Source organism: Oryctolagus cuniculus, chromosome 10, assembly GCF_964237555.1.
Source record: "Oryctolagus cuniculus chromosome 10, mOryCun1.1, whole genome shotgun sequence".
In the NCBI taxonomy this organism is placed as follows: Eukaryota; Metazoa; Chordata; class Mammalia; order Lagomorpha; family Leporidae; genus Oryctolagus; species Oryctolagus cuniculus.
In genome coordinates, this window is record NC_091441.1 from 86,201,927 (window position 1) to 86,226,789 (window position 24,863).

The 24,863-nt window shown below is 40.1% G+C and overlaps 1 protein-coding gene and 1 long non-coding RNA gene across 4 annotated transcripts in view; one reads left to right on the forward strand and one right to left on the reverse strand.

The window, feature by feature from the left end:
* The window catches only part of LOC127486064 (uncharacterized), a 147,234-nt gene that overhangs the window by 65,445 nt on the left and 56,926 nt on the right, over positions 1–24,863 (forward strand). For both annotated transcript variants that reach the window (XR_011379212.1, XR_011379213.1), the window contains exons 3-4: positions 20,748–20,857; positions 22,936–23,107. This is a non-coding gene — a long non-coding RNA (uncharacterized lncRNA). The remainder of the gene's footprint in view (positions 1–20,747; positions 20,858–22,935; positions 23,108–24,863) is intronic.
* Positions 1–24,863, reverse strand: part of SYNPR (synaptoporin) — a 364,988-nt gene that overhangs the window by 55,243 nt on the left and 284,882 nt on the right. For both annotated transcript variants that reach the window (XM_002713284.5, XM_017343927.3), the window contains one exon: positions 5,569–5,767. In XM_002713284.5, the coding sequence (XP_002713330.1) occupies positions 5,569–5,767 (199 nt within the window). The remainder of the gene's footprint in view (positions 1–5,568; positions 5,768–24,863) is intronic.

A 24,863-nucleotide genomic window follows, 5' to 3' on the forward strand; every position in this document is an offset into this window, starting at 1 on the left:
CCCCAGTCAATTAAAGGAAGGTGCCTGCAATTTTCCTTTGCAGGTCTAAGACTCTACCCAATAATGGGTAGAATTATTAAAAGTAATGGCAATTATTATATTAGAATTAGATGCTGTTAATTTGTCACTTACTATCTACATTTCCCTGTACAAAGTGCTTTACAGGTTTTAATTCTTCCTTTCTTGATAGTGCCATACATAACTACTGTTCTACTGATGAAGTATGACATGCAGGGGGTCAAAACCCAGAACTGTGTGGTTTAGCCACTACCCTTTAACAGCACAGGCTTAAGCATCTCAGTGCTTGTTTTGCCATCAACTTCATCGCTGACAGCAGCACGGGATTCATTTCCCACCATCGAGTGCTCAATAAAATGGAATTAAATTGAACCTCTAGAATGGGGCCTAATCTCATTGCTCTGCTCTTTGAGGATTTTTTGAGCCCAACTGGGGAAATATGAAAATATTTGGAATGCATTGGGCATAAAGCAAATATGAGCCCTGATACAATTGTGGGCCTGCAATGAGTTTGCACTCCTTGTCCCACAAACCACCTTCGGTCACCCTTGTCTCACAGAAACAGTGGAGTTTGAATAACACAGCCTGTTTATTTGCCTCAAAATCTTTTTTTTTTAAATAGTTACTTGAAAGGCAGAGCAACACACAGACACAGAAACACAGATGAGAGAGAGAGAGAGAGAGAGAGAGAGAGAGAGAGAGAGAAAATGAACAGGAGACCAGAATGAGATCTATTTGCTGCTTTACTCCCCAAATATTTGTGATACCTGGAGCTGGGCCATGCTAAAGCCAGGAGCCAGGAACTCTATCCAAGTGTCTCACCTGGTGTTAGGAGCCCAAACACTTGGGCCTTCATCCACTGCTTCCCAGATGTATTAGCAAGAAGCTCTTTTGTAGACAGAGTAGCTGGGACTCAAAGCAGGCACTGTGATATGGGCTAGGGCAAGAGGGAGTACCATGGAGCAGCTTAGCCCGCTGTGCTACAATGCCTGCCCCCAGCACAAAATCTTACAGAGGATACTGGGTTTCTCTTTGATTCATAGAATAATTACTTTCAAATTCCTTATAATAAGGACTCACTGAAAGATGGGATGTGTTTACTACACACTCGTTCTTCGTGCATTCTGTCAGCCTTGTAAGATGACTTACTCTGTTAAACCTGCCTTGCATAATATGAAGAAACCCTAAAGCCTGACTATTTGACATGAGATCTGAAAACAGCTCAGAACGCCCTGTCGCATAAATGTAGGCAGGAGATTGGCTTTAAAACGATACTCTAAGGAACATAACAAAATGATGTAACCAGATGTGACATTTCAATTCCACCACCACGCACTGTGCAGGTGGCCATTTCTGCTCTCTGGAAGCTAATGTTTATTCATCTGTACAGGCAGGCTGTACTGTAGAGTGGTGAGGGTCTGGCTGATTCTTTGACCTGATTTTCTGGCTATTGTGTCATTCAGGGTCATTTACAGTTGTTACTTCTAAAGACGTTCAGATTCTCATTTTCCCTTAAAGGTGGGTGATCTTGTCACGTATGTTCTGTAGGAAAATATTTTGAGAAATAGCCGTCGGTAAGCATGGCTCTATTCCATGTGAAACTGCTCGCAGTGGCTTACAAATGTATACCAAGCACTCTTGCTAATTGCTGATTTGGAATACACTGTGGCCCTTGCTATCTTCAAAGTACGTTCTCTCCTATTGGCATCTTTTTTGTGTAAGAACCATAAAGCACCACACATATGGAGCCTCCAGTTTTTGCAGCATCACACATTCATATCAATCGTTCAACAGCTCCAAACAGATTGTGAAGGCCAATAAAAACACTTCTATGACAGTCTAATGAGCAGAAAAGCCTGGGGATTACAGGGTTTGGTATCTACTCCAAGATCAATCTAGAATTTATACAGGTGTACGAACTAATTTACCTTATATGTCTCTACCCTCTCACTTCAGTAGCACATTTTCTACCAGGACTTTGGACCCTCTTGTGTAGGTGGTTTGTAGGGCCCCAAGTTTGGGTCCTAACTCTATGCCCTTTGTCTGTTACTAGTGATATGATATAAGAGAGTTGGTAATGCCACTAAGCTTTCTTTTGCTCATCTATAAATGTAAATAGTAATAATGTAAAGTAAGGACATCGTGAATATTAAATCAGTTCAGCATATGGTAGAAGCTAGTCAGTATTAGTTAAAACTATTATCATCACCTTTGTCAATATTAGTTGATATTATTATCATCACCATTATTACCCTGGCCACTTAGCTACACAACAATTTTATTTGTGTATGATGTGTAATATTAAGTCCTTTAAGATCATAAATCTAGATGGGAATGTGTTAGTTTTTAGATATGAACTAGCTTAGAAGGAAATCTGACTTAAAATTGCTTGAATTAGTTCATGGCAGCATACTACAGTAACTATGTTTTAGACTAAAGTTTGGCTTGGAGAATCAGGTAGAATAAAAAAAAATGTGATTTGTTCAACATGAAAAAACAACAATAAATAAATGCCAACTAGAACAAAGTTGTCCAAGTAATGCTTAGGAGCCACCTTTCTCAATAAACAAGATTGGTTTGAAATGATTACAGTGATTGTTAACACCTGGACAGGTGATTTTCCAGTACTTGAAAGTTTTCTTTGGGATGAGTCGCCCTCTAGAGATCTTGCCCACATCGTGAGTTTGCTCGATGGTGTGACAGCACACCTGCACCACTCAACTTGTGGCCTTGTCTGGTGGATCTTGGTATTTGCATTCACAGTGGCATCCTACTGGTCTAGCTCCTAGGACTCAGGCTCATTTTAAAATTAACTTTTATCTGCTGAGCAATGAGCCTATCAGTTTTTTAATATCACGGAACTTTCATCTCGGAGCCTTTCCATTTTTATTACTGGAATATTCTCCCCTGCATTCCCCCATGATGCAATAAAACAAAATCTACCCAGTGTATTACACAACTCAGGATTTCATTATATCCTGCTTGATGAGAAAGACTATTTACACAGAGACAAAGTCGTAGGCTTTTACTAGATGATTTCTTATGAGTACAGTGTGGTTTTATATAACAACATATATCTCTCCCACTTTATCGGTGATCAAGCTATGCCAACTGCTTCTGTGAGGAAGGCAGGCTGTTGCCTCAGGCTTGAGCATTCTGTGAGAACTCGGCCTGTCTCGAGGAATGGATAGATGCATGTTGGTTTGGTGGCACATGTGTAGCAGCCTCTCTTGTCTACCCATCTGTGGTCCATCTGCAGTTTCTTTTGTCTACCTACAGTACGTGGCAGTCTCTTTTATCTACCTATCATCGTGGGAGGCATGAGGTCAAGTTAGGTGACTATTAAAGAAGTTTTAAACTCATTAAAGTTCAGCTCCAATTTGATAGGAAAAATACGGGTACCTGCACATAAAGATTAGAGTTGTGCTTCATTATTCCATTTTTTTCCCAAAGTGGTACAAAATTGAATTTTTTTTCTAGTCCCCTCAAACTTAACAAGAATTGTAGTATTAGGGATTTCTTCTAGTTGCCTTTAAAGATTGGTTTACATGTTAAGTCTTTAAAGGGTAAGTCAGAAATTTATAAATAGAAAGTACTCTCATCCACCAATTCACCCCACAATGCCTACAATGTTGGGGAGGTGGGGGTGTGATGCTGGAAGCTGGGAACTCAATCTAGGTCTCTCACATGGGTGGCAGGAACCCAACCAGTGGAGCCATCACCACTGCATCCTGGGGGATGCGTTAGCAGAGGCTGGACGGGAGCCAGTGCAAACTGCTAGGTCACATGCCTGCCTCTCCCTAGCCCCGCCTCCACCAGCCTCAACTGTGTTCCTCCTACTTGTGTTAGCTTACCATTAAGTTTTGTTTTCACTAAAAGTTTAAATAGTTGCAAAAAAGTTTTTTTTCTACCATATTCTAAGTATTGCTGCTTAAAAATAGCTATTGTATCAATTTTAAAATATACCCAGTGGAACCATTACTTGATACTATCAGTCATTAAAAGCAGTGAACAAGCTATTAAATAGTTAGAAATGTTACATGCCTTTTGTTCTCTTTGAACTTTATGTTTTGTACTTTCCTCAGGGGATTATAGCCTAATGTAACAGTTCTTTTTCTGGAAAACATGTTATTGATCACACTATTCTGTTTCTTTGCATCAAAAATAGGTACACAAATTTGTTACTTTTTAATTACTTTATGACCCTGAGGCTTTATGAATGAAAAATTTATTGTGGGTTGTGTGATCATTATGAATGTTAGTAATGAACAAATACCCTACATGAACAAAATATATTAAAAATGTAATAATTATACTGCCAAAGTAAGAATTTTGTAGAAAATTTATGTTTATTAGACAAATGAGGTATTTTTCTTCATAAAATATATAATTGTGACAAATATTTATTACTGGAGGATCACATGATTCAGTATGAATTTTGTTTCTGCTATTTTATAGACAAATGCTGAGAAACTTGCTCAAATGAGTGAGTGCACAGAAATGGATGTGGTTTTGCTGCAGCAATGTCATTGATTTCTTTGCTTCTGAGGTACAGGTCCAAGAGTGAATAGTAATCTATCATAAGAACCGTTTTTTTAATAATCCATCAACTGAAAGGTAGATTATGACTTTTAATTTTAGTGAAAGCAAAACAGTGGAACATTCCTTATATCCCCAAAAGTATGTTACCTAGACATAGAATCACTCATTTTTGTCAGCATTAACACCAGTATTTCAAAAGGTTTTTTTTTTGAGTGTGTAAGATGTTTTCTATTCTATAAATACACTTTGTTGTAAGATTTTGGAAGGTGGAGAAGATTTGTCTTTTGTAAGATCAGAGTAGGCAATTAGGAAATAAGAGTGAGATATTTTCAGATGCAACATATTCTCAGGAAGATAAATTTTAGGCAAATGTACCAGTGAAGGTTGAGATATTTAAAATTCATGTACTTAAAATCAGCCATGCCCATGAGAATTATTGTGGCCCCCTAGATGTATGAGTGCCTGTGAGTAGAGATGCCAGATCACATTGATGTCACCCCTATGAGTCTTTGGAGCATTGTATAAGGTAACAGAGAGTAGAGGTAGGGAAGGGGTGGTGGAGATGGTTGACAGTGAGCTAAATGGGAAAGGAGAGACATCCAGAGATGAATTGCATCTTCAAACAGTTTTCTGCCCAGGGTATCATAAACTAAGGGGATAACACGTTTCAAATGAGCACCAGTGAGAAAAATGGGTGACTTACTCCCTGGTGCCGGAAATGCAAACAAACCAGCAGCAAGCCTCCCTACTCCTTCCTTGAGCCCTTAAGATTTCCAATCATTTATCTCTGGAGATTTTTGTCAAGTCTTTATAGTTTCCAAATGCAGGGCACAAGTGGTTGATAGACATCTAACCTCTTGTAGATCCAAGAAACTTGGATAAAAAAGAATACGATTTTCTGTCAAGTACCTGCCCCAAGGGCTCGGGTAACCATACAGCTGTTCAAAAGCATTAGCAAAAGACATTCGAAGAGATAGAAACAGTTATTTCCAAAAGAGAACCACTTACTATGAGTGGGCCCCGGTTGTTTTCTCGGTACTTGTTCTGGAAGAAAATGTAAACGACGGTGGCGGCCAGAGAGTAGAGGAAGGCGAACACAGCCACGGTGACGAAGAACTCTGCTGAAGATGAGGAGTCGCCAATCAATGCCAGCTTCTGCCGTGTCTTTCCCTCACAAGTAGGCACCTCAAATGCCACCTGGTACAACCTAAAGGGGCAGATGTGAGAAGACACTCTTAGAACTGCCAGGCAGAGGCAAGAAGAGAGTGCTCCTAGCAGGAGTGGGGAATCTATGTTCCTGCCAAGGGCCACTTGGATAATTATGATATTCATGGGCCATACAACATTATCCACTTAAAACTGAGCCTCGTGGGGATTTGCTGACTTTCGAGTTGCCTTGGCAGGACCAGACCAGATGATTTTGCAGGCTTTATAAGGCACAGGGGTTGCACGTTCACCACCCCTGCAGTAGAGTGAGGTATCACTTGGGTATTTTATGACATGTTAACATGGCACATTAGTTGAGGAATTTATGCATTATAGCTGGAAACATGGAAACAAAACTGCTGTGAATACCATTCAATTTGGGTTTCACAAGAGCTGGTCAGCCTAAGAACAGCAGCGAAGGGGAAAGGGAACCACAAACAGTGCCGGGTTAGCCTTTGGCATCTCCTTCTGAAGTTCTCCATGCCCTTTCTCCATAGCATGGCCTGCCAGGGCTTTAATCCTGGGCCCCCAGCGATGTCCCCAACTTCTCCACCTATTACTTTGGCTTTCATTAGCTTGCTCCCATCATATGGGCCCTGCTTGCTGTTTCTCAGTTGTAGTCCTGAGGTCCTCCCATAGATGATTTCCTTCTCCTGAATCACTCTACCCCTTGGCAGGCTCCTTGCCCATGGCTGGCTTCTTGGCATTCAGGCATCAGTGTAAACATCTTACAGAAGATGTTTTCTGGCCTTTAATCTCAAGCTCTTTCCTTTGAACATTTTCCATCACACCATCCTGTTGGATGTCATTCATACCACTCCTCTCCCAGCGAAGCTGTCTTGCTAATGTATCTGATGATTTTTGTTTTGGCCTCCTCTGCCCTCTTCGCAGTGGTTATGATATCTCCAAAATAGTGGGGATCTTGGTTTCCTTCTTTGTGTGTTCCCAAAGCCTGACACTTGTGGGGCACTCAGTACTTGGTTAAGTGAATGGACATTCTGAATTCTGCAAGATGACTTATATATCTTAATATTTTTTAAAAAAATGCTTATTTGGTTTATTTGAAAGGTATGCACACACAAAAAAACAAAAACCCTATTCCTTGACAGGCAAGACAAGGGCCGCCAAAGTCATCCCTTCTCAAAGTGTCAATTTCACTTTTGCTGATTGCATTTTAGGTGCTCTATTATTTATCACAGATCAGGAAGAACATATGGTATTTGTCCCTTTGGGACTGGCTTATTTCACTAAGTACGATGTTTTCCAGATTTATCCATTTTGTTGCAAATGACCAGATTTTTTTTTTTTTCATACTGCTATGTAGCTAGTGATCCTGAACACTTTTTCATGTGTCTTTTGGCCATTGGATTTCCTTTTTTTGAAAAATGTCTGTTTAAGTCCTTGGGCAGTACTTTACGCTCAGCAAATGACACCTAAGAAAGATGTGTTATAACCTATACAGCAGCTCAATGGACCAGAACTAGGTGGTAAACTGTAATTTAATATAGAAGTCAGAATTCTTCAGAAACTCTTCTTAGGGAGGCACTTGAAAACAGACACGGATGAGGCTTATTTTATCAATAAAGTACCACCCAGAAATTATCTGTGGAACTAACAGTGATGATCAAGCTATTGATCAACCTGGTAAATTCCTAGCTCATGATTAGAAAGTATTTTTCTCACTAAGAAAAATCTCATCTCTTTAAAACAGGTTTGTTATGCACACTCTCTTCCAATTTGAATAATGGTGATAAGGGTAAAAAAATAATAATTGCAACTAACATATTGGATTATTAGGCCAATTGTGGCATAGACAGACTCTTTGTAACGTCACCTAGGAATAATTTGTCTTAAGCCACATGGTGAATAAATATGGGGCCACAAGGATTTACACTTGAACCTGATTCCAGAGCCTGATCTTTTAACTTCTACATTAACATTTTTTAAAAATGAGGACATTAGCTAGAATAAATATTTTTTCAAAGTGAAGGTCAGGGGCCACTGGCATTGGAGTTACTAGAGGCCTTGTTAAAAATGTCTATTCCAGGGCTCCATCCCCAAACTAGGAGATTGGCCTACTTGACAGATAAAGCAGGAAATTTTCCTTCCCCTGAGTTCCTTATTTTTCAAAAACACGTTCTTTTTTATTTACTATTTGATTAAAAAAAGAACTATTTATGTAGTTAATTTGATTTTGCTTGTGGTTATTGACTTTCCTTACAAAGGATGTAAAACAAAAAAAACCAGACATACAGGTGCACAGCTCCAATAAAACTCAGGAAAATAGAAACATTCATTACAGGTATATTACAGCACCCGTTTCCTGCACTTGCCAGAAATACTAAAACACTTCTTGACAGTTCCGTCTGTAGGTGCACTGAAAAACAAAAGGTTTATTGTGTAATCATCTCCATTTTTCTGCTATGGATTATTTTCAGAGAGTATACACTTTTCTTATTATATTTTAATATATCATACATTTAACACATTTTAAGATATCAGATTTCTCTTTATTTTGATAGAGGATTTATTCAACAAGTTTGATACTCTTTGCAACCAAATATTCATGAGTATCTACATTATGGAAGTTCATGTTTCATGCCTACTATACATTTTCAGCACACAGACAAAATAAAAATTCAGCCTTCTTCATGAATCAATTAGAACAAAATGAGGAAGTAGCAACCAACCTCAAGATAGGTTCCTATAGTGTAAATTCTGATGTACACTGCACAGGTCACCTTTAACTTTGAAATGGATTACAGATACATGCAAATCAGCAACTTCAGAGTGCTGAAATTTTTTTTTAAAAAAGGTTTAGGGTAGTTTTATTTACAGTATCAAAAAACTAGAAATAATTCATACTTATCAACAGATAAGTAAAGTGCATTAAGTCCATCTGATGCACAGTTTCCTCATAATATACATTTTCCTTCAACTTTTTGAAGCTCCCCATCATGTGCAGGTCTGAAATATTTTTACAACAAAATCTCTTTTTTCCCCAAAAAACTTTTTGTTTAAGGGCTACAAATTTCATAAGTACAACTTTAGGAACATAAATATTCTTCCTACCATATCTGCCCCCCCATCCACACTCCCAACCACTCCATGCCCAGTCCTATTCTCCATTAAAATTCATTTTTAATTAACTTTATGCACAGAAGACCAACTCTATACTAAGTAAAGATTTCAACTATTTGCACACACACACACAAACACACACACAAACTGTTTGATAACAAGTTTTACAATTAACTCTCATAATACAACTCATTTAGGACAGAGGTCCTGCATGGGGAGTTAGTGCACAGTGACTCCTGTTGTTAATTTATCAATTAATGCTCTTAGGTATGACGTAGGTCACCACCTGAGGCTCCTGCTCACTGATAGCCATGTATGAGGCTTGCACTGAGTTTCTGGCTCCAGCTTGGTTCCCAGCTTCCACCGGGTCCAATTCTGGCTGCTGAAGGCATTTGGGTAGTGAACCACCAGTGACTCAGAGAGCAGCACTCTATCTGCCTCTCAAATACATACACAAATAAATAAAAAATAAAAATACTATTTGTATAAGAATATTCATAATATCCCAAAAGTAGGAGCAGCCATAGTCTGTCAACTTAAGAATAAATGAAATACGATGTATCCATATGGCAGAATCTTAACTGACAATAAAAAGAAATGAAGTACTAAAATATACTACAACTTGGATGAATCGTGGATATGTTCTAAATGAATGAAGGCAGTCACAAGACCACACATTGTATGATTCTGTTTGTATGAAATGTCTAGAATAGGCAAATCTATTTAAATTTATGTAAAGCAGATTTGTGTATGTCTTGGATAGGGCAGGAGGCAGGGCATGGGAGAAGTGGGGATGATAACTAAGGGGTATACAATTTCTTTTTTAAAAAAAATTTGTTTCAAAGTCACAGAGAGAGGAAGAGACAGAGTGAGTGAGTGAGCAAGAGTACTTCCATCTGCTGATTTCTTCCCCAGATAGCTGCGATGGCTGAGACTGAGTCCAATGCCTGAAGCATCATTCAATTCTTCCACTTAGGTAGCAGGAGTCCCAACAGTTTGGCCATCAACAGGGGGCTGGATTGGAGGGGAGCAGCCAGGACACAAAGTAGCACCCATATGGGATGCAGGCACCTCTTAACCTACTATGCCACAATGCTGGCCCCGGAGGTTAGGCGATATTGAGAATCTTCTGTAATTGACTGTGGTTACTGATGTTCTGTGAATATAATGCAAGCCTCTGGCTTGTCCATGTTAGAAGGGTGAGTTTGTGAGATGTATGGTGTGAGAAATTTTTCCTTGGGAAAATTGTCAGACAATAGGTAGGAAAGAACATGCACTAACCCTCTGCATAAGGTGAGGAGTGGAGCACATGGAGAAACGCACTGTGGTTTGGGAGGCTGGGAGATGGTGAGAAAGGGGGTGGGTGGCATAGGATGAGATGCAGAATAACCTCAGGGTCCCTGTTGGGAGGCCTCGGGAGCCAGGTTATAGATTTTGGTCTTTTTTGTGAGACAAAGACTGGAAAGATTTTCAGAGTATCAACATGTGCAAAACCAGAACCATTTTGCCTCCCATGTGGAGATGTGCACAGGTGCCAAGGAGGCAGCCATGTGTGGCTAGCATGCCATGTCCCTCAGATGATACGCACAAACTGGGGCCACAATCTCTGGGTACTGAGGGCAGTGAGTGAGACGGGGCAAACACAAGAACTACTCGTGGTCTACAGCCAGCTGAGTAACACCATTTCCCTGCTGCTAACTTATTGTGTTGACTTTCAGGAATTGTCAATTTTGCTAATTTATAGAAGGCCCAAAAATCATTAAAAAATAAGCTGTGCTTATTAATAACAGTGATCTATAGTTGGGTATTTATTGTACAAGCCACACAGGAGTAAAATCAGGACAAAGAAGGGACAGGGAAATGAAGCTCTAAATTAGTAGCTAATCTATGAAGCTCTAAATAGTGGGAGCATAATAGTTCATATCATTAAGCAATCTGAATGCAATATGAGAGCATAAATGGCTATACGTATATGAGTTCTTTTAATCAATAGTTTTCTATATGTATAAGTACATATGTATTCTGGATGGGGACAATTTAGTCAGCGTGTGTTTTGCAGCCATAATAACTTTGGAAGCAAATGGCATTCATTTAGAGACTGTTCTCTGCAGATCAAGCGTGTCTCTCTACAGAATCTGGAGGCAGACAGGGCCACCTCTGATCCTGTGCGGAACCAGCTAGGGAGCAATTGCTGAGGCTGCAGAAGGGACCAAATCCAATTTGTTGATTTCAAAGTATAATTTCCTTCTTGGCTGGCCTGACCCAATCAAGGGGTAATTGAATTTTGCTGGGTTTTACTGCATTGTGTCTATCAACGAAAGGCCTCCACTTTACAGTCATTGCTTTCTTTAAAAAATGTTTTTACCAACAGTTATATGGAACAATTTAAAGCATTTCACTGGTGCTTCAATTAAACTAAACGAATTGCTGAGCACTCATGGTTTTGAGTTCTGTTTGTAGGGCCTGGGAAAATATTAAATGTAACTATTGCTTCAGGAAAACTGGAGCTTGTTGCTTTATTAAAAACAATGTTTATAAAAACAACAACATTTTTGGACCTTTACACATTATGCTAGGTTCTTGACCTACTTGTATCTCCCTTAATGCTTAGAACAACTTTCTTGGGGAGGGACTATCACTACCACTGTTTTATCGATGAAGCAACTGAGGTTTGGAGTGAGCAGTGAGCTTGCCCAGGGCATGTGACTAGTGATGGCTGAGAGCAATCTTGGGTGCAAGCAGATGAGGCGGCACCTACACCAGTAACCACTGCATATTTGTGCTGCTCTGGCTTTACCAACCACAGCATCCTTGTATGTCCAGTTGAATGCTGGCACAAAAATAACCAAGCCAGCTTTTCTCTGTCTTTTCCTCTAATGGTGGGCTGACAGTTTCTGCTGAATAGGATGCTTCCAGCATTCTTGCATTCTTGCAGCTACCTAGAGGTATGTGAATTGGCCTTGTCCAAGGTACCCAGCAGTGATACGGTTGAATTCCTATAGAGCAACCAATACACAGTTACTAAAAACCTTCTGCTTCCCAAATATGTTCCTGGGTAATTTCAACATATGCCTCCGAACCAAGCAGGAGGCAAACAAACTTGATGACATACATGTAGAAATTGCAACCATCAGAGTGTGGTTCCTGACTGAAAGAGGGCCGTTCAGTGAAATACGGCACAGATTGATCTCTAGGGAGCAGTGTACTATTATGGTCATCTGGTAAAAAGACTCTTGAAATTATTGATGGTATCTTTCACCGAGTGTCAAGAAAATGGGATAAAATCTCTTATCTGTGGGTGGCTCAGTGTGAGACAGTAATAACATGTCCCAGGGGCAGTGATGTGGCCACAAACCAGGTGTGGAAATGGGAAGAGTGTGGGGAAGCAAGCTGCTGTCATTGAATTTCTGAAAGTTGGAATTCAAGTGACTGAGGGAGGAGCTGAGGGCAGCGGGAGCTGATCTTGCCTTTTCTTGACCTGGTCATTTGCTGTTGTTCCCATTTCAGTCCTTTTTGCCAGTTGACAAGGACTTAATCCTGCTGCTTTATTTTTTCACAGGTCTGGTTTTAGGTCAGGTTTTGTTTGCCGTGTGTGTGTGTGTGCAGAATAAGTGTGTTTTTGTATACATTCACAGAGGTGCACACAACCATACCCTCTCTCCCTACTTTCTCAGCTTCAGTGGTCCATACATAAATGACTAGTCTACAAATCCCGAGAGTCCACGTGCCCTTGGACACACTGCATCTAGGTTCTTTTCTCTCTCCACATTTGTAGACAGGGAAGTTATAACTCTATCATCTTGAAAGAATCACCTAAGGTGGCCCAGAGAAGAGGCACATCTAGAAGCCAGGATTCCTGACACCCAGCTCGAAATTATTATCCTCATGGCCCAAATCTCATTTCTAGGTTTCCCAAACCATGGGCTGCAACATTGTGCTCAAATCCTTCCTCCATTCAACTGTGAGTTATTGAGCCCCAGGGTGCTGGCTACCACAGACCCTAAGATAGGAAGGCCGTGAGTCAGGGAGGGTGGGAGTAAAGATTGCCAAGGAAGTCAACGAGGGCAAAACACTCTCTGTCCCTTCTCCTGGTTTTCTTACTGTGCCTGATGCTGTTCAGGACAATGATGGTGATTTCACTTCCCCTGCTACTGAATGCCAATCACTGATTGATATTTGTTGAGCCTGTACTAGCCCAGCCACCATGCCAAATGCTTTTGTACATTATCTCACTTAAGCCTCCAAGCCGGATGTTGTGCTTGCTGTTACCTTATTGTACCCCTATGCAGAAGTGAAGAGACTTATTGAAGTAAGTACCATGAAATGCAGTTTGTCTGACCCTACCACTCTTGCCCTTAATCTTCCATATAAAAATATAATGCTATTGATTGTCCTTATAAATCACACATTTGTTGACTTCTTAGACCACTGCTAGTTTTTCTAATGGCCCTCTCACTTGTCACATTCATTCATCTCTCTTCAGGACAGCAATCATGGGAAGAATATGTGAGCTGGGGGCTATTTCTTCTACAAGTTTCTTGGCTTACAGGTGATTTCAAAGTAGTTCTAAGGAGTCATCTTGGTTAGAGCAAGCTTGGCCTTTATGCCACCAGCACCTTATAAGGCACAGTTTTATGTTGTGGTCAGAATCGGATTACAGAGTCTGCCTTTACAGAGCCTAAAGTTTAGCATCTTTTTGTGGTAAAAAAAAAAAGGCAGAAGAGTTGAAGGTCTCTATGGAGCACACACCTGGGAAATACACCATTGTGATGAAAACCAAAAGGAGGCCCCAGCAGTTGGGCTCAGGTTGCTTTAGCTGTCAACAAGGTTGAAGTTTTGAGCTTGCGAATGGGAATAGTTTATATGAAGTGCAAGATCTGTTCCCTAGATGTTGGGAAGGGTAAGTAGACCTGCGACGCCTCTGTTGAGAAAAGGGGGTCATTTCTGCCCTCTATCCAAGATCGAAGCAAGCAGAACTATAAAACAATTCAGAGCACCGACATCCTTCTAAGAACCTCAGCGATTCTAACGGTGCTCACTGTTTCATGAAGGTCAGTGGAAACCAAGATGTTGGTACCGAAACTCATTGCTGCACCCAAGGAACGACCTCCAACTTTCTTATCTTGAGGTAAATGGCATTGTTTATGTAGTCAGAATCATATTTCTAGACATTTCCATCCTAACCTTAGTTGAATCACAGTTTCATCTTCAAGACTTCCAACAATCGCATTCACTCAAAATGTTGTCTTTCAAAAGAATAACTTTGCATTCTTCCTGTCCTTTCTACTGTACTACTGGAGAAGATAATATATTTTTTTAAAGGGCAAGAAATAAACACAAGGAACTGAGCTAGGAGTTGCAAAGCATGATCAAGGTTCCTGCAAACAATACTCTTTTCTGCACTATTAATTGTATTCGTGAATGTGGAGATAAGGCTGGAAAATAACTGTATTCTCTCCTCTACCACTAGCATATAGTTTTCATTTTCTCATGTTAGGAAGAGATTTATCCCTTTATTCAAGGTGTGCTATGTTAGTAAGGAAAATCATTTCAAATTTCACCATCTCACACACCCAAGTTTGTAATTAGGCAGACAGACGTTTCAAAGCAAACATGCAGGCCCCAAAGGGATTAACAAAGAATGGTTCACCAGAGGTCAGGGCAAGGCTTAGAGTTGAATTTAGAGAAGTAATACTTTATAAAACCCTTATAATGGCTTGCAAAGAGGCATTTCTGTGCTCACTAAACCATGATTTATTAATTTTGGTTTCTTCAAATAGAACTTGAGTAATAGAGAACTCAGACTGCCTCTCCATTGCCAAATTAAAATACATAATGAGGTCATTATCTGTATATTTCAGGGAAAATTCTTTGTTAGTCTCCTGTTTTTCTTCCCTGAACTTTGGTCTTCCACCCAAGAGAACTATGAAACAAAACAGTCTTAGAGTTGTTGTTATTCTAAATCTTGAACATCCACATGACAACTGCTTATCCATCCATTTTATTTGGTTTGCACAGAAATGTTGCATGAATAGACAATATGTAGAACTGGATTAAAAGATGCAACATTCGAAAACACACAGTAGCTTGGGGTAGGGCAGCAGAACTCTTTCTGAGCTGATTTGTCCTTGTGATTTTTGGTCCAACATGATTAAAGCAGTGGCAGTCCTTCAACTTGCCTGTTAGCTCATCTCCTCTCATACCTTGGGGGAACACTGCAAAGAATATTCAAGTATGAAACCAGTCAGTGAGATGTTATTTCCAACACACTCCCGGCCCTAGCATACCTTCTGTTTGTCCTCATTTTGTGCCCAGTGGAACACTGTCTTTTTGCTTCTTGTCCTTCTAATTGAAAGACAATAAAAAGCAGCTCCAGCAATCATCAGCTGTGTGATCTTTGGCAAGTGTCGTGACTTGCTGAATCTCAGTTTTCTCAGTTGAAAAATGGGGGAAATGAAAGCACCATCCTTATAGGGGTTTTTGTGAGGCTCAAATGAGATAACAGAAAACATTGTATGTATTATAGTGCTTGAATGGAATTAGCAATTACAGGTGTTATTTATATGTGAACTGCAAGGAATTTCCTAATTTCAAAATCAAGGAACAAGTTTAATTACTATAGTTTATTTTTAAAATCTAAATGCTTTCAAAACGTAATATCAAAGACCTGGAAAGAGACCAAGTACTATATGGCTGTCAAAGAAGCCAGCCATTCACACAGATATTTGGTCATTTTCTGTTTGCTATCATTTTGTTCTTAACATGATAGCTGGCCTTGCTGAATACTCAGGATACAGAACCTAACAGCACTCTTGCTGGGTAGGAAATTCAATATATATACCGATTAAAATGAAATAAACTGTAATTGCTTATATATATAGAACAACATGCAATTTCCTTTAAACTGCTGAAAAGCTATTGCCATGTCAGGAGGCTTTTGAATTGTAAATTCTCAGTTCTTCAGTGATTAAAATCACCATCGTTTCTGGAAAAAAAAAATGTTTCTGACTCAAGGAAACATTGTTCATTTTAGTTAACTAGGAACTGTTTAACATAGTTACCAGCTTGGGCTAGCAAAAGTGCCCTTTACTGTCAGCAAATATAATGTTGCCCATGTTTGCAATGCTTTGCCTGTGATTAGGAGATTAATCATACTATTTTCAAGTTGCATTTGGAACCTGATATGTAAGAACTCATTTTCTGCACAGCAACCAGAAATCGTTTAAACACATAAATCTGAGCCTGTCACTCCTCTTGTGAAACTTCTCCCTAGGCCTGCTTTGAAGTCACGGCCATGGGCAAAGCCCTTACTGGGGCACATATGGGCCAAAATAAACTGGCTCTTACCCACTAGTTTTCTATCATCATGCTTCTTTGTTCTCTCGGAATGAAATTCACCCCCGAACTTGTCCCCACGTTGTTGTTCACAGCTGGCTTCATCCCTTCACTGGGGTCTCAGCTCAAATGTCACCCCCTTGGGAGGCTTCCTCGGACCACCTGATCTAAACCATGCATCCCATCCCTGGTTATTCTATCATCTTGTTCCACTTATTGGTCTTTTGCCTTGTCAGTGGCTGGAGGTATCCTGTTTGTGAGCCTGCTTTCCTACTAGATCGTAAGCAGCACAAAGGCAGGCATATCTACCTCCTTATTACTGAGTACCTAACTGTTTCTGGTTCATAGTAAATACTCAATGAATATTTGCTAAATGAAGAAAGGAAGGAGAAGAAGGAACACATCATAGCAGATTCTCAGAAGATACTTGCTTGAAAGCAGACCCTGCTGTCACTTTGTACAGTTCTGAAAAGAGATGCCCTACTTGTTTCACCAGAGGAGACTAATGCTCAGAGAGGTGATGAGGCTCCAGGACAGCCATGTAATGGAAAAATGAGCTCAAGCTTTCTGCTCCTACATCAGGGGACCTACCATGACTCTGCAATTCCTTGAAGCAGCAGCTCCCTTGGGGCCCAGGGAGGCCATGCCTGGAAGCTGGGAGAGCCAAAGGGACGGAGAATAAGAAAATGAAAGCCATTCTTCTGATTATGGGCTCTACTGGAGAAACTCAACAAAGGGTCTTGCCTGCAGGCTGGGACCAGAGGTTTGCTTCAGAATCTGTGTCTCTAGGGTACACCTCCACACTGGCTGTGCTCCAGTGGCTGGACTGGGAACTTTTGCTCCTGAAACAGCACCATGCTCCCAGCCTATGCGTCATTCATTCATCCACCTACCTCTAACACGCTGGGCAGAGTACTAGAGATTGCTGATGTCACAGTAATTAATGTGGGGATGCTAAGTTTTTTTCAAAAATTTTATTTATATATTTTAGAGGTATATTTACAGACACAGAGAGGGGGAGAGAGAAAGGTCTTCCAACCACTGGTTCACTCCCCAAATGGCTGCAATGTCCAGGGCTGGGTCAGGCCGAAACAGAAGCTTCATGCAGGTACAGGTGTGCAAGTATCTGGACGATCTTCCACTGCTTTCCCAGGCCATCATCAGGGAGCCAGATGAGAAGTGGAGCAGCTGGTACTTGAACCGCTGCCTATATGGATAATACAACCTAGTATGCCCTAGCACCTCCCCACTCCCCACCTCCCCCAGAGTTTTTATTCTAAGAAAAGGCATGCACTTGAAAAAATCTTTGCAATAAATGGCTGTAAGAGTGGAGATCAGGGTAAACAGGGACCCTAATCTAGTTGAGGGGATAAGAGAAGGCTTGCTAGGGGAGGTAATGTTTAAGTGAAGTTTTAGGTTAAAGAGGAACTAGTCAAGTACAGTGGCTAGAGAGTTGGGGAAATGTGGGCATTAATGATGATAATAGTACTGATGATATCAGTAGGGATTGATTGCTCACTTTGGGCCAGCCATTTTACCATGGGCTTCACATATCACATTAACTTTTTTTTTTTTTTGGTACGATTTATTTTGTTTATTTAAAAGGGAGAAAGAGAGAGAGAGAGATTGATCTTCCATCCATGGGTTCATTCCTTCCTGGCTGGGCCAGGCTAAAATCAGGAGCCAACTGAGTGTCCCATGTGGACGGCAGGAAGTCAACTGCCTAAGCCATCAGCTGCTGCTTCCTAGACAAATGTAGAAAGAGCTTGATCAGAAGCAGGATAGCTAGGACTCAAACTGGCACTTCAATATGGGATGTGGGTGTACCAAGTGGCAGCTTACCCTGCTGTGCCACAATGCCTGTCCCAGTTGCCTTTAGGCTTTCCAACAGCCCTGATAGGTCATTATTACTATTCTACAGATGTGGAGATTGAGGCTGAGCACAAAGGAAGCCAATGCAATGGGTGCATGGAAAGAGATTCTTGTTGTCCAGTGGATTGTCTTCCCTTTGTGTTCCGCTGCTGCTGTCATGCTGCTGTAGGCATGCTCAGGCAGACTGCACATTTCTCTAGCTGTTTTCAGGGACTCATCTTACCCAGATCCCTACAGAACAGCAGGCGAGGAATTGCAAATTTTCATAATGGTAGACACATCATAAACTTTATTTTTTATATCCATTGGCTAAAAAATCAATTTGCCAAATAATTAGTGGACCTGAAACCATCATGGGGAATACTGCAGGTGTTTTGCTCCACACTTCGAACATCAGCAAAAATGTGGATTGTGTGTGTGTGTATGCATTGGGGTGTGGTAGAGGACTTGGTCCAGTAAAGTCAATACAAAGTAATGTGTTACCAGAGAAGATCCCATCTTTCAGCAAAATGATTACTTGGTAAGATGGCCAGAGGAAATAGCTTTCCTGTGTACTTAACTTTGGTTGGAATTAGCTAAAACTAAATGGTAGCCTCAGGGCTAACTCACATTGCTACTAGAAAAGAGTTTTTCAGGTCTGATAACATCTTTGAAGCCAAGGTCATCTACAGAAATGAAGCCAGTAAACATGATAGAAGAAGAAAGCAAATTGCTTTTCTAACTGCCCAGGAAAAAGAGTGAGATGGTTTCTTTCTGTCCCTGGGTCTTAAGTCTGCTTCCTGATCAGAGACATTCTTCCATTATGTCCAGCTATAACGCTTTCTGCTTATTCAAGTCACTGTCCTGAAATTTTGTCTTCAAATAAATCACCCTTTCTTTATTGAAAGGTAATCTTGTACAATATCTAGCAAAGGAAAAACATGGAATTTTTAATGAAGCTCGTAATACTAACCTGTTCACAGAAGGGTCAAAGAGGTCTTGAAAAGGAAAATGGTATGCAGTTATTGGAAAGATTTAAAGAAAAAACCAACACTGCAAAACAATAATCTCTTTTCATAGCAGGTTAGGGTCTATCCTCTACAGATTTTTGTCTTGATTCACTGAATACATAAATGGAAGTGAATAGAAGCTAAATTCAACTTCTGTGATAACTAAAAATCCAGGCATAAATGATGTGAACATATGCTACAACTAACTGTTTCAGGGAATTTAATATTCCATAGAAATTGCTTAGTTTCCCAGAAAATCTTACTGCTTCTGAAAACTGCAGATCGGGGATTCTTAAACTGCGGTTCAGAAACCCTTAGGGATGTCTCTTTTGGGGGGGAGGGTTCATGAAATCAATACTATTTTCACAATGGTGCTAAGACCTTATTTGTCATTTTCACATTCAGAAGTGCACAGTGGAGTGTTATAGAAGCTCTACGATGTGAGATGATGCCTTTGTTCTGATGGTTAATGAAATGTATGTTTATAACTTTGTCAGTTTTGGTATCTAATATGGTAAATACAGACATAATCACATGAAAAAAAAATGACCAAGGAATACAAAGAGTCTTTTAAGAATGTCGAGAGGTCTGAAGATTTAATGTTTGAGAACTGCTGCACTAGATGATTTTTGTTTTTTTTTCAGTTGATTTCACTTATGACCATCTTCTGGTAATTCAGGGGTGCATCACTTGACTGATGTATTTAACATAGGATTTCCTTTCACTCAGATACATTCTGAGTACCTAATGTATGCATGTTACCATACACAGTAAGCAATAGTTTTTGTTGTCCTTGTCAAATGGTGTATGCATATACCAGCTCCCTGTTCTTGGTCAATACAGAATAAAGGGCTCTTGTCTCCAAAATAGATATAATATTACTTAGATACTCCTCTCTAGCTGATTGTCCATATCCAACCCAGAAAGGAGAAGCATCTCTCCCAGATTGTGACTGTTCCTTACTCTCTCAGGCTAGAGGTACAGGAACAGAGGTCAGACTTGGATGTTCCGTTGTGGTGACTGTACAATGCACTCCTCACCACTTCATCCTTTCTTTGATTCCTGAAGGGGAGTCACAGATTAAGGCTTCAATTTGGGGCAGTTTGCAATGGGAGAGCAAATGCTTGCCATCCCTTATGAACTGAGTATCTGATATTTTTTCTTCCCTGGCACCTGTTCTTCATGTTCAGACAGTTCTTTGATTTTCTGAGTTGACTGTGGTATTTACATATGATCAATCATCAAGTTTCATGCCTCGGCTTTAAGGATCTTAGACAAGCATACTATATCCTACTCCAGGATAATGGGGTCAGCACAAAATCAAGCACAGAGAAAAAGTGAGAAAGATCCTAGTTAATTATTGTGTCCCTAGCACTCAGCAGGTGTTCAGAAGTATTTACTGATTTAGCTGACTATGACCGAGTCTCTCTTCAAATGCTTGGAACATCTCAGATAAAAACAGATAACTGTATAATCCTTTGTTTTCAACAGGCATCCGCTGTAGAAATACTCAATGGCACATCCAAGGTTTAATAAAATCCACTTCCTATTTTTTTTTTCCTCTTTCCTATCTTTGTTGTTACCTTGTACCACTTCTCTAAGCATGCTCTTTTCATTCCAAGTACACTCTCAGGACTCTGGATAGACTGCATGATTCAAAAGCTTTTGTTTCCCCTGAAAATATCTTTGATTTTGCATTTCTAGGCTTAGCTTGTGTATGCTCTGAATCTTGTGAAAGAAATTTCATGTGTGGCCAACCTATGCAAGTCACAGACTGCATCTTGAGTCGGGAAACACGAACCAAAGTGGATGAGGTGAGTGAGTTGGAAGAGGAAGAGCTGATGGAAGGATGGTTATAAACAGCAGAGTTCAGGGCTCAGTAGATTGGGTTCCTTCAATGAAGTGAAAACAAAATTAACCTTAAGTTAAGATTTCCTTCTAAAATCTGCTTAACAATTCCAGAACCTCCCCTACAAAAGATAGAGTGAGTCTGATAGGATGAGAGGACTGATGTGTTCCAGCATCCTATAGCATGACCTGCAGCACACTGGCATCTTTTGTTGGTCAAGTTTTACAGGAAACCATGTTAAGGAAAGCTTACCTAAACATCCAGTCTCCCTGTTTCTATGTACAGTTAAAAGAATTGTATCTTGTTTATTGTCAACACTGGAGACCAAGGGCTGAAAAAAGTGGTGGCAGACCAACCCTCTGTCCTCCAAGCTGCCTGCCTGTGCTTGGCTTGCTCATTCTCCTTGTGGGGTCCAGGTAGACATCTCACACATCTTAGCAGATCGGCAGCCCTGACTGTCAGCAGCCAACTTCCGTTTCATCTTCAATAGGAAAATCCAATTTAGGTCTACATCCATCTCTAACAATTACCAAGGCACAGGGATGGGTGCACTAATTGGCCAGGCTGTGTTCGGAGGCCCACTATGTGTGGCTCCCAGAAGAATTAATTTTTAAAGTCATTGTTTAGGGTACAATCACTTTGGGCAATACTTAAACCTTTTGTTTCATGGATCTATATTGCTTGTTGTGTTGTGTGGAACCACACTCAATGTCATGCTGAATAATTGCTCTATTTTCAGAAATGTTTTAGGATTTATATTCCCAAGCAACAAGTCCTACGACATGTCTCACCACAAATGATAAGATTAATCTTCTATTTGCATACCTATTAAGTTCAAGTTTGGGATACATATTCTTTAAATCTTTTTGAGAAATTTAGCTTAAGAACTATAACCTGAGAAAATGAGCATGAATCAGGTTTATTTATAAAATAACTTCACACTACCTTTGGTGGTTTTACTTTGTTGAGAAATCTTTCATCTTTTGAATGACTAGTACTCACATTCCAAAGTATCAAAATGTAAACCACAAGCCAGGGAGTTCTGTGTGTGCGTGTATTTTCAGTTATGTAGAAACTTGCAACTACAAAACTGAAATCACAGACGTCCTGGTGAAAAGGCGGAAAAGAGATGAGAATTTAGCTTTCTTTCAACTAAACAAATGGCTGGAACAAATCAGACATGTGGTCAGATAAGGTTTATGTTTTCCAAATAGAGTTACTTGGACTCCTGTTTGCTTAATTATGAGTTGAAAACAACCATCCATTTCCAGGAATGACTTGGCAACTGTATATTATATGAACAATAAGAAAGTGGTTTTGTAAGAGATTTGGTTTATTTGAAAAGTATAGTTAAAAAAGAGAAGGAGAGAGAGTTAAGTGAGTGAAATTGGTTCACCTTCAGTTTGCCAGTTCACTCCACAAATGGCCACAATGGTGAGGGCTGGAGCAGTGCAAAGGTAGAAGCTTGGACTTTCATCCATGTCTCCCATGTAGGTGCAGTGGCCCAAGCACTGGGGCCTCCTGCTGCCGCTTTCCCAGGGGAATTAGCAAGAAGCTGGATTGGAAATGGAGCATCCGAGTTTCAAACTGGTGCCCACATGGGATGACAGTGCTACAGATGGTGGCTTTACCCACTATGTCACAGTGCCAGCCCCAAAAAGTCTTTAAAAAGTGAAAAATAGAGGGACTGGCATTGGGTTAAGCCACTGCCTGCAATGCCAACATCCCATGTAGGTGCTGGTTTGAGTCCCAGCTGCTCCACTTCCCATTCAGCTCCCTGCCTGTGTGCCTGGAAACCAGCAGAGGACAGCCCAAACGGTTGGGCCCCTGCACCCACATGAGTGACCCAGAAGAAGCTCCTGGCTTCTGGCTTCAGCCTGGCCCAGCACTGGTCATTGCAGCCATTTGGGGAGTGTACCAGTGGATGGAAGACATATTCTAATTCTCTCTCTCTCTCTCTCTCTCTCTCTTTCTTTCTCTCTTTCTCTCTTTCTCTCTCTAACTCTACCTTTCAAATAAATACATCCTGTTTTTTTTTTAAAGTGAAAAATGGATAAAAATGTGGCTGATGAGAATTGACGGTGATATCAGCTTACCATTGCCATGGGAATGCTATATAATTAACCAATACTAACGCTGTTGCTCTCATGTCTACTGGTGGGCTGGAGCCTGATGTAATTTTAGGACTCTACATGGAGGGTACAACTCCAGGAAGGTAAGCAGGAACACACCGTTTCCATTTTGACTTTCTAGAAAATGACAATTAAGATCACTTCTGTCTTTCCATTGACCAACTTTCTGTTAAGCCCAAAATCATGGGTTGGGTGAATATAGACTCCATCTTTGAGACCCTGGCAAAGGTGACCTTGCAGCCTGTGAGGGCACTGCAAGAAATTCACTGATAAATCTAATTGCAAGCTAAGTTTATTTTGGAACAAAAATAATTTGAAATCCATGCATTGTTTTTCCATATTAATAGTTTTCCATGAACTTTTGAAGATCGCTCCTGCTGTTTAGGGAAGTGAGATGAGGAATTAAGACCAATAGTTCTGTCTAACAGAATCATGTTAACTATCAAGAGCTGCTGTCTCATGTTCATCATGCACTAGCCACATTGGCTTCTTCAATTTACCACACATATTCTCACTTTTACACATGATTTTCTAGTCCTGGAATTATTTTCCTTTTTATCTCTTCTTCTACAAAGTAACGTTAAGATGCAGGGCAATCCTGTTTTGGAAGGCTAATATCTGGTTAACATTTATTCATCTGTGGTCTTATTTATCACCATAATAGACCCATCATTCAATCCTTAAAGTATTTTGGCTCTATTGACCAATGCACAACAATAAAATGATTCAGGATCTTATAATCTAGTTGACCAGTTTTGCAAGTGTATTCCATGTGGCAAGCTCAATTTCTTGCCTTTCTTTGGAAGCTCAACTTGTCCTGGGACAAGTGAAAGCTAAGTTAGCAACTCATATTTAGAAAGCAAATATTTATTTGTGGTAGCTTGATTTCCATAGGCAATTTGACTTGAACATATAAAAGCTTTTAAAGTTTAAATCCAACACACTGTAAGTGATCTGAATACACCCTGACGTTACATAATCGTTCCTCTAGAGTTAGGCTTTTGTTTCGTTTTCTGTTTTCAAGCCTTCATTTATTTAATTATTCAGTTAGTAAACATTTTTTTAAGTAGTTTGTTTTTAACTTTTATTTAATGAATATAAATTTCCAAAGTACGGCTTATGGATTACAATGGCTTCCCCCCCATATCGTCTCTCCCACCCGCATCCCTCCCCTTTCCCACTCCCTCTCCCCTTCCATTCACATCAAGATTCATTTTCGATTCTCTTTATATACAGAAGATCAGTTTAGCATACATTAAGTAAAGATTTCAACAGTTTGCTCCCACACAGAAACATAAAGTGAAAAATAATAGATGATTTTTTAAATGATGATGAAATCAGATCAGACCTATTGTCATGTTTAATCCCAGTGAGAGTCAAGTTGGGAATTGATAATTTCTTTTTTTTTTTTTTTACAGAAGATCAGTTTAGTATACATTAAGTAAAGATTTCAACAGTTTGCACCCCCATAGAAACACAAAGCGAAATATACTGTTTGAGTACTCATTATAGCATTAAGTCTCAAGGTACAGCACATTAAGGACAGAGATCCTACATGAGGAGTAAGTGCACAGTGACTCCTGTTGTTGACTTTACAAATTGACACTCCTGTTTATGGCATCAGTAATCTCCCTATGCACCAGTCATGAGTTTCCAAGGCTATGGAAGCCTTTTGAGTTCTCCGACTCTTATCTTGTTTAGACAAGGTCATATTCAAAGTGGAGGTTCTCTCCTCCCTTCAGAGAAAGGTACCTACTTCTTTGAAGACCTGTTCTTTCCACTGGGATCTCACTCACAGAGATATTTCATTTAGGTCATTTTTTTTTTTTCAGAGTGTCT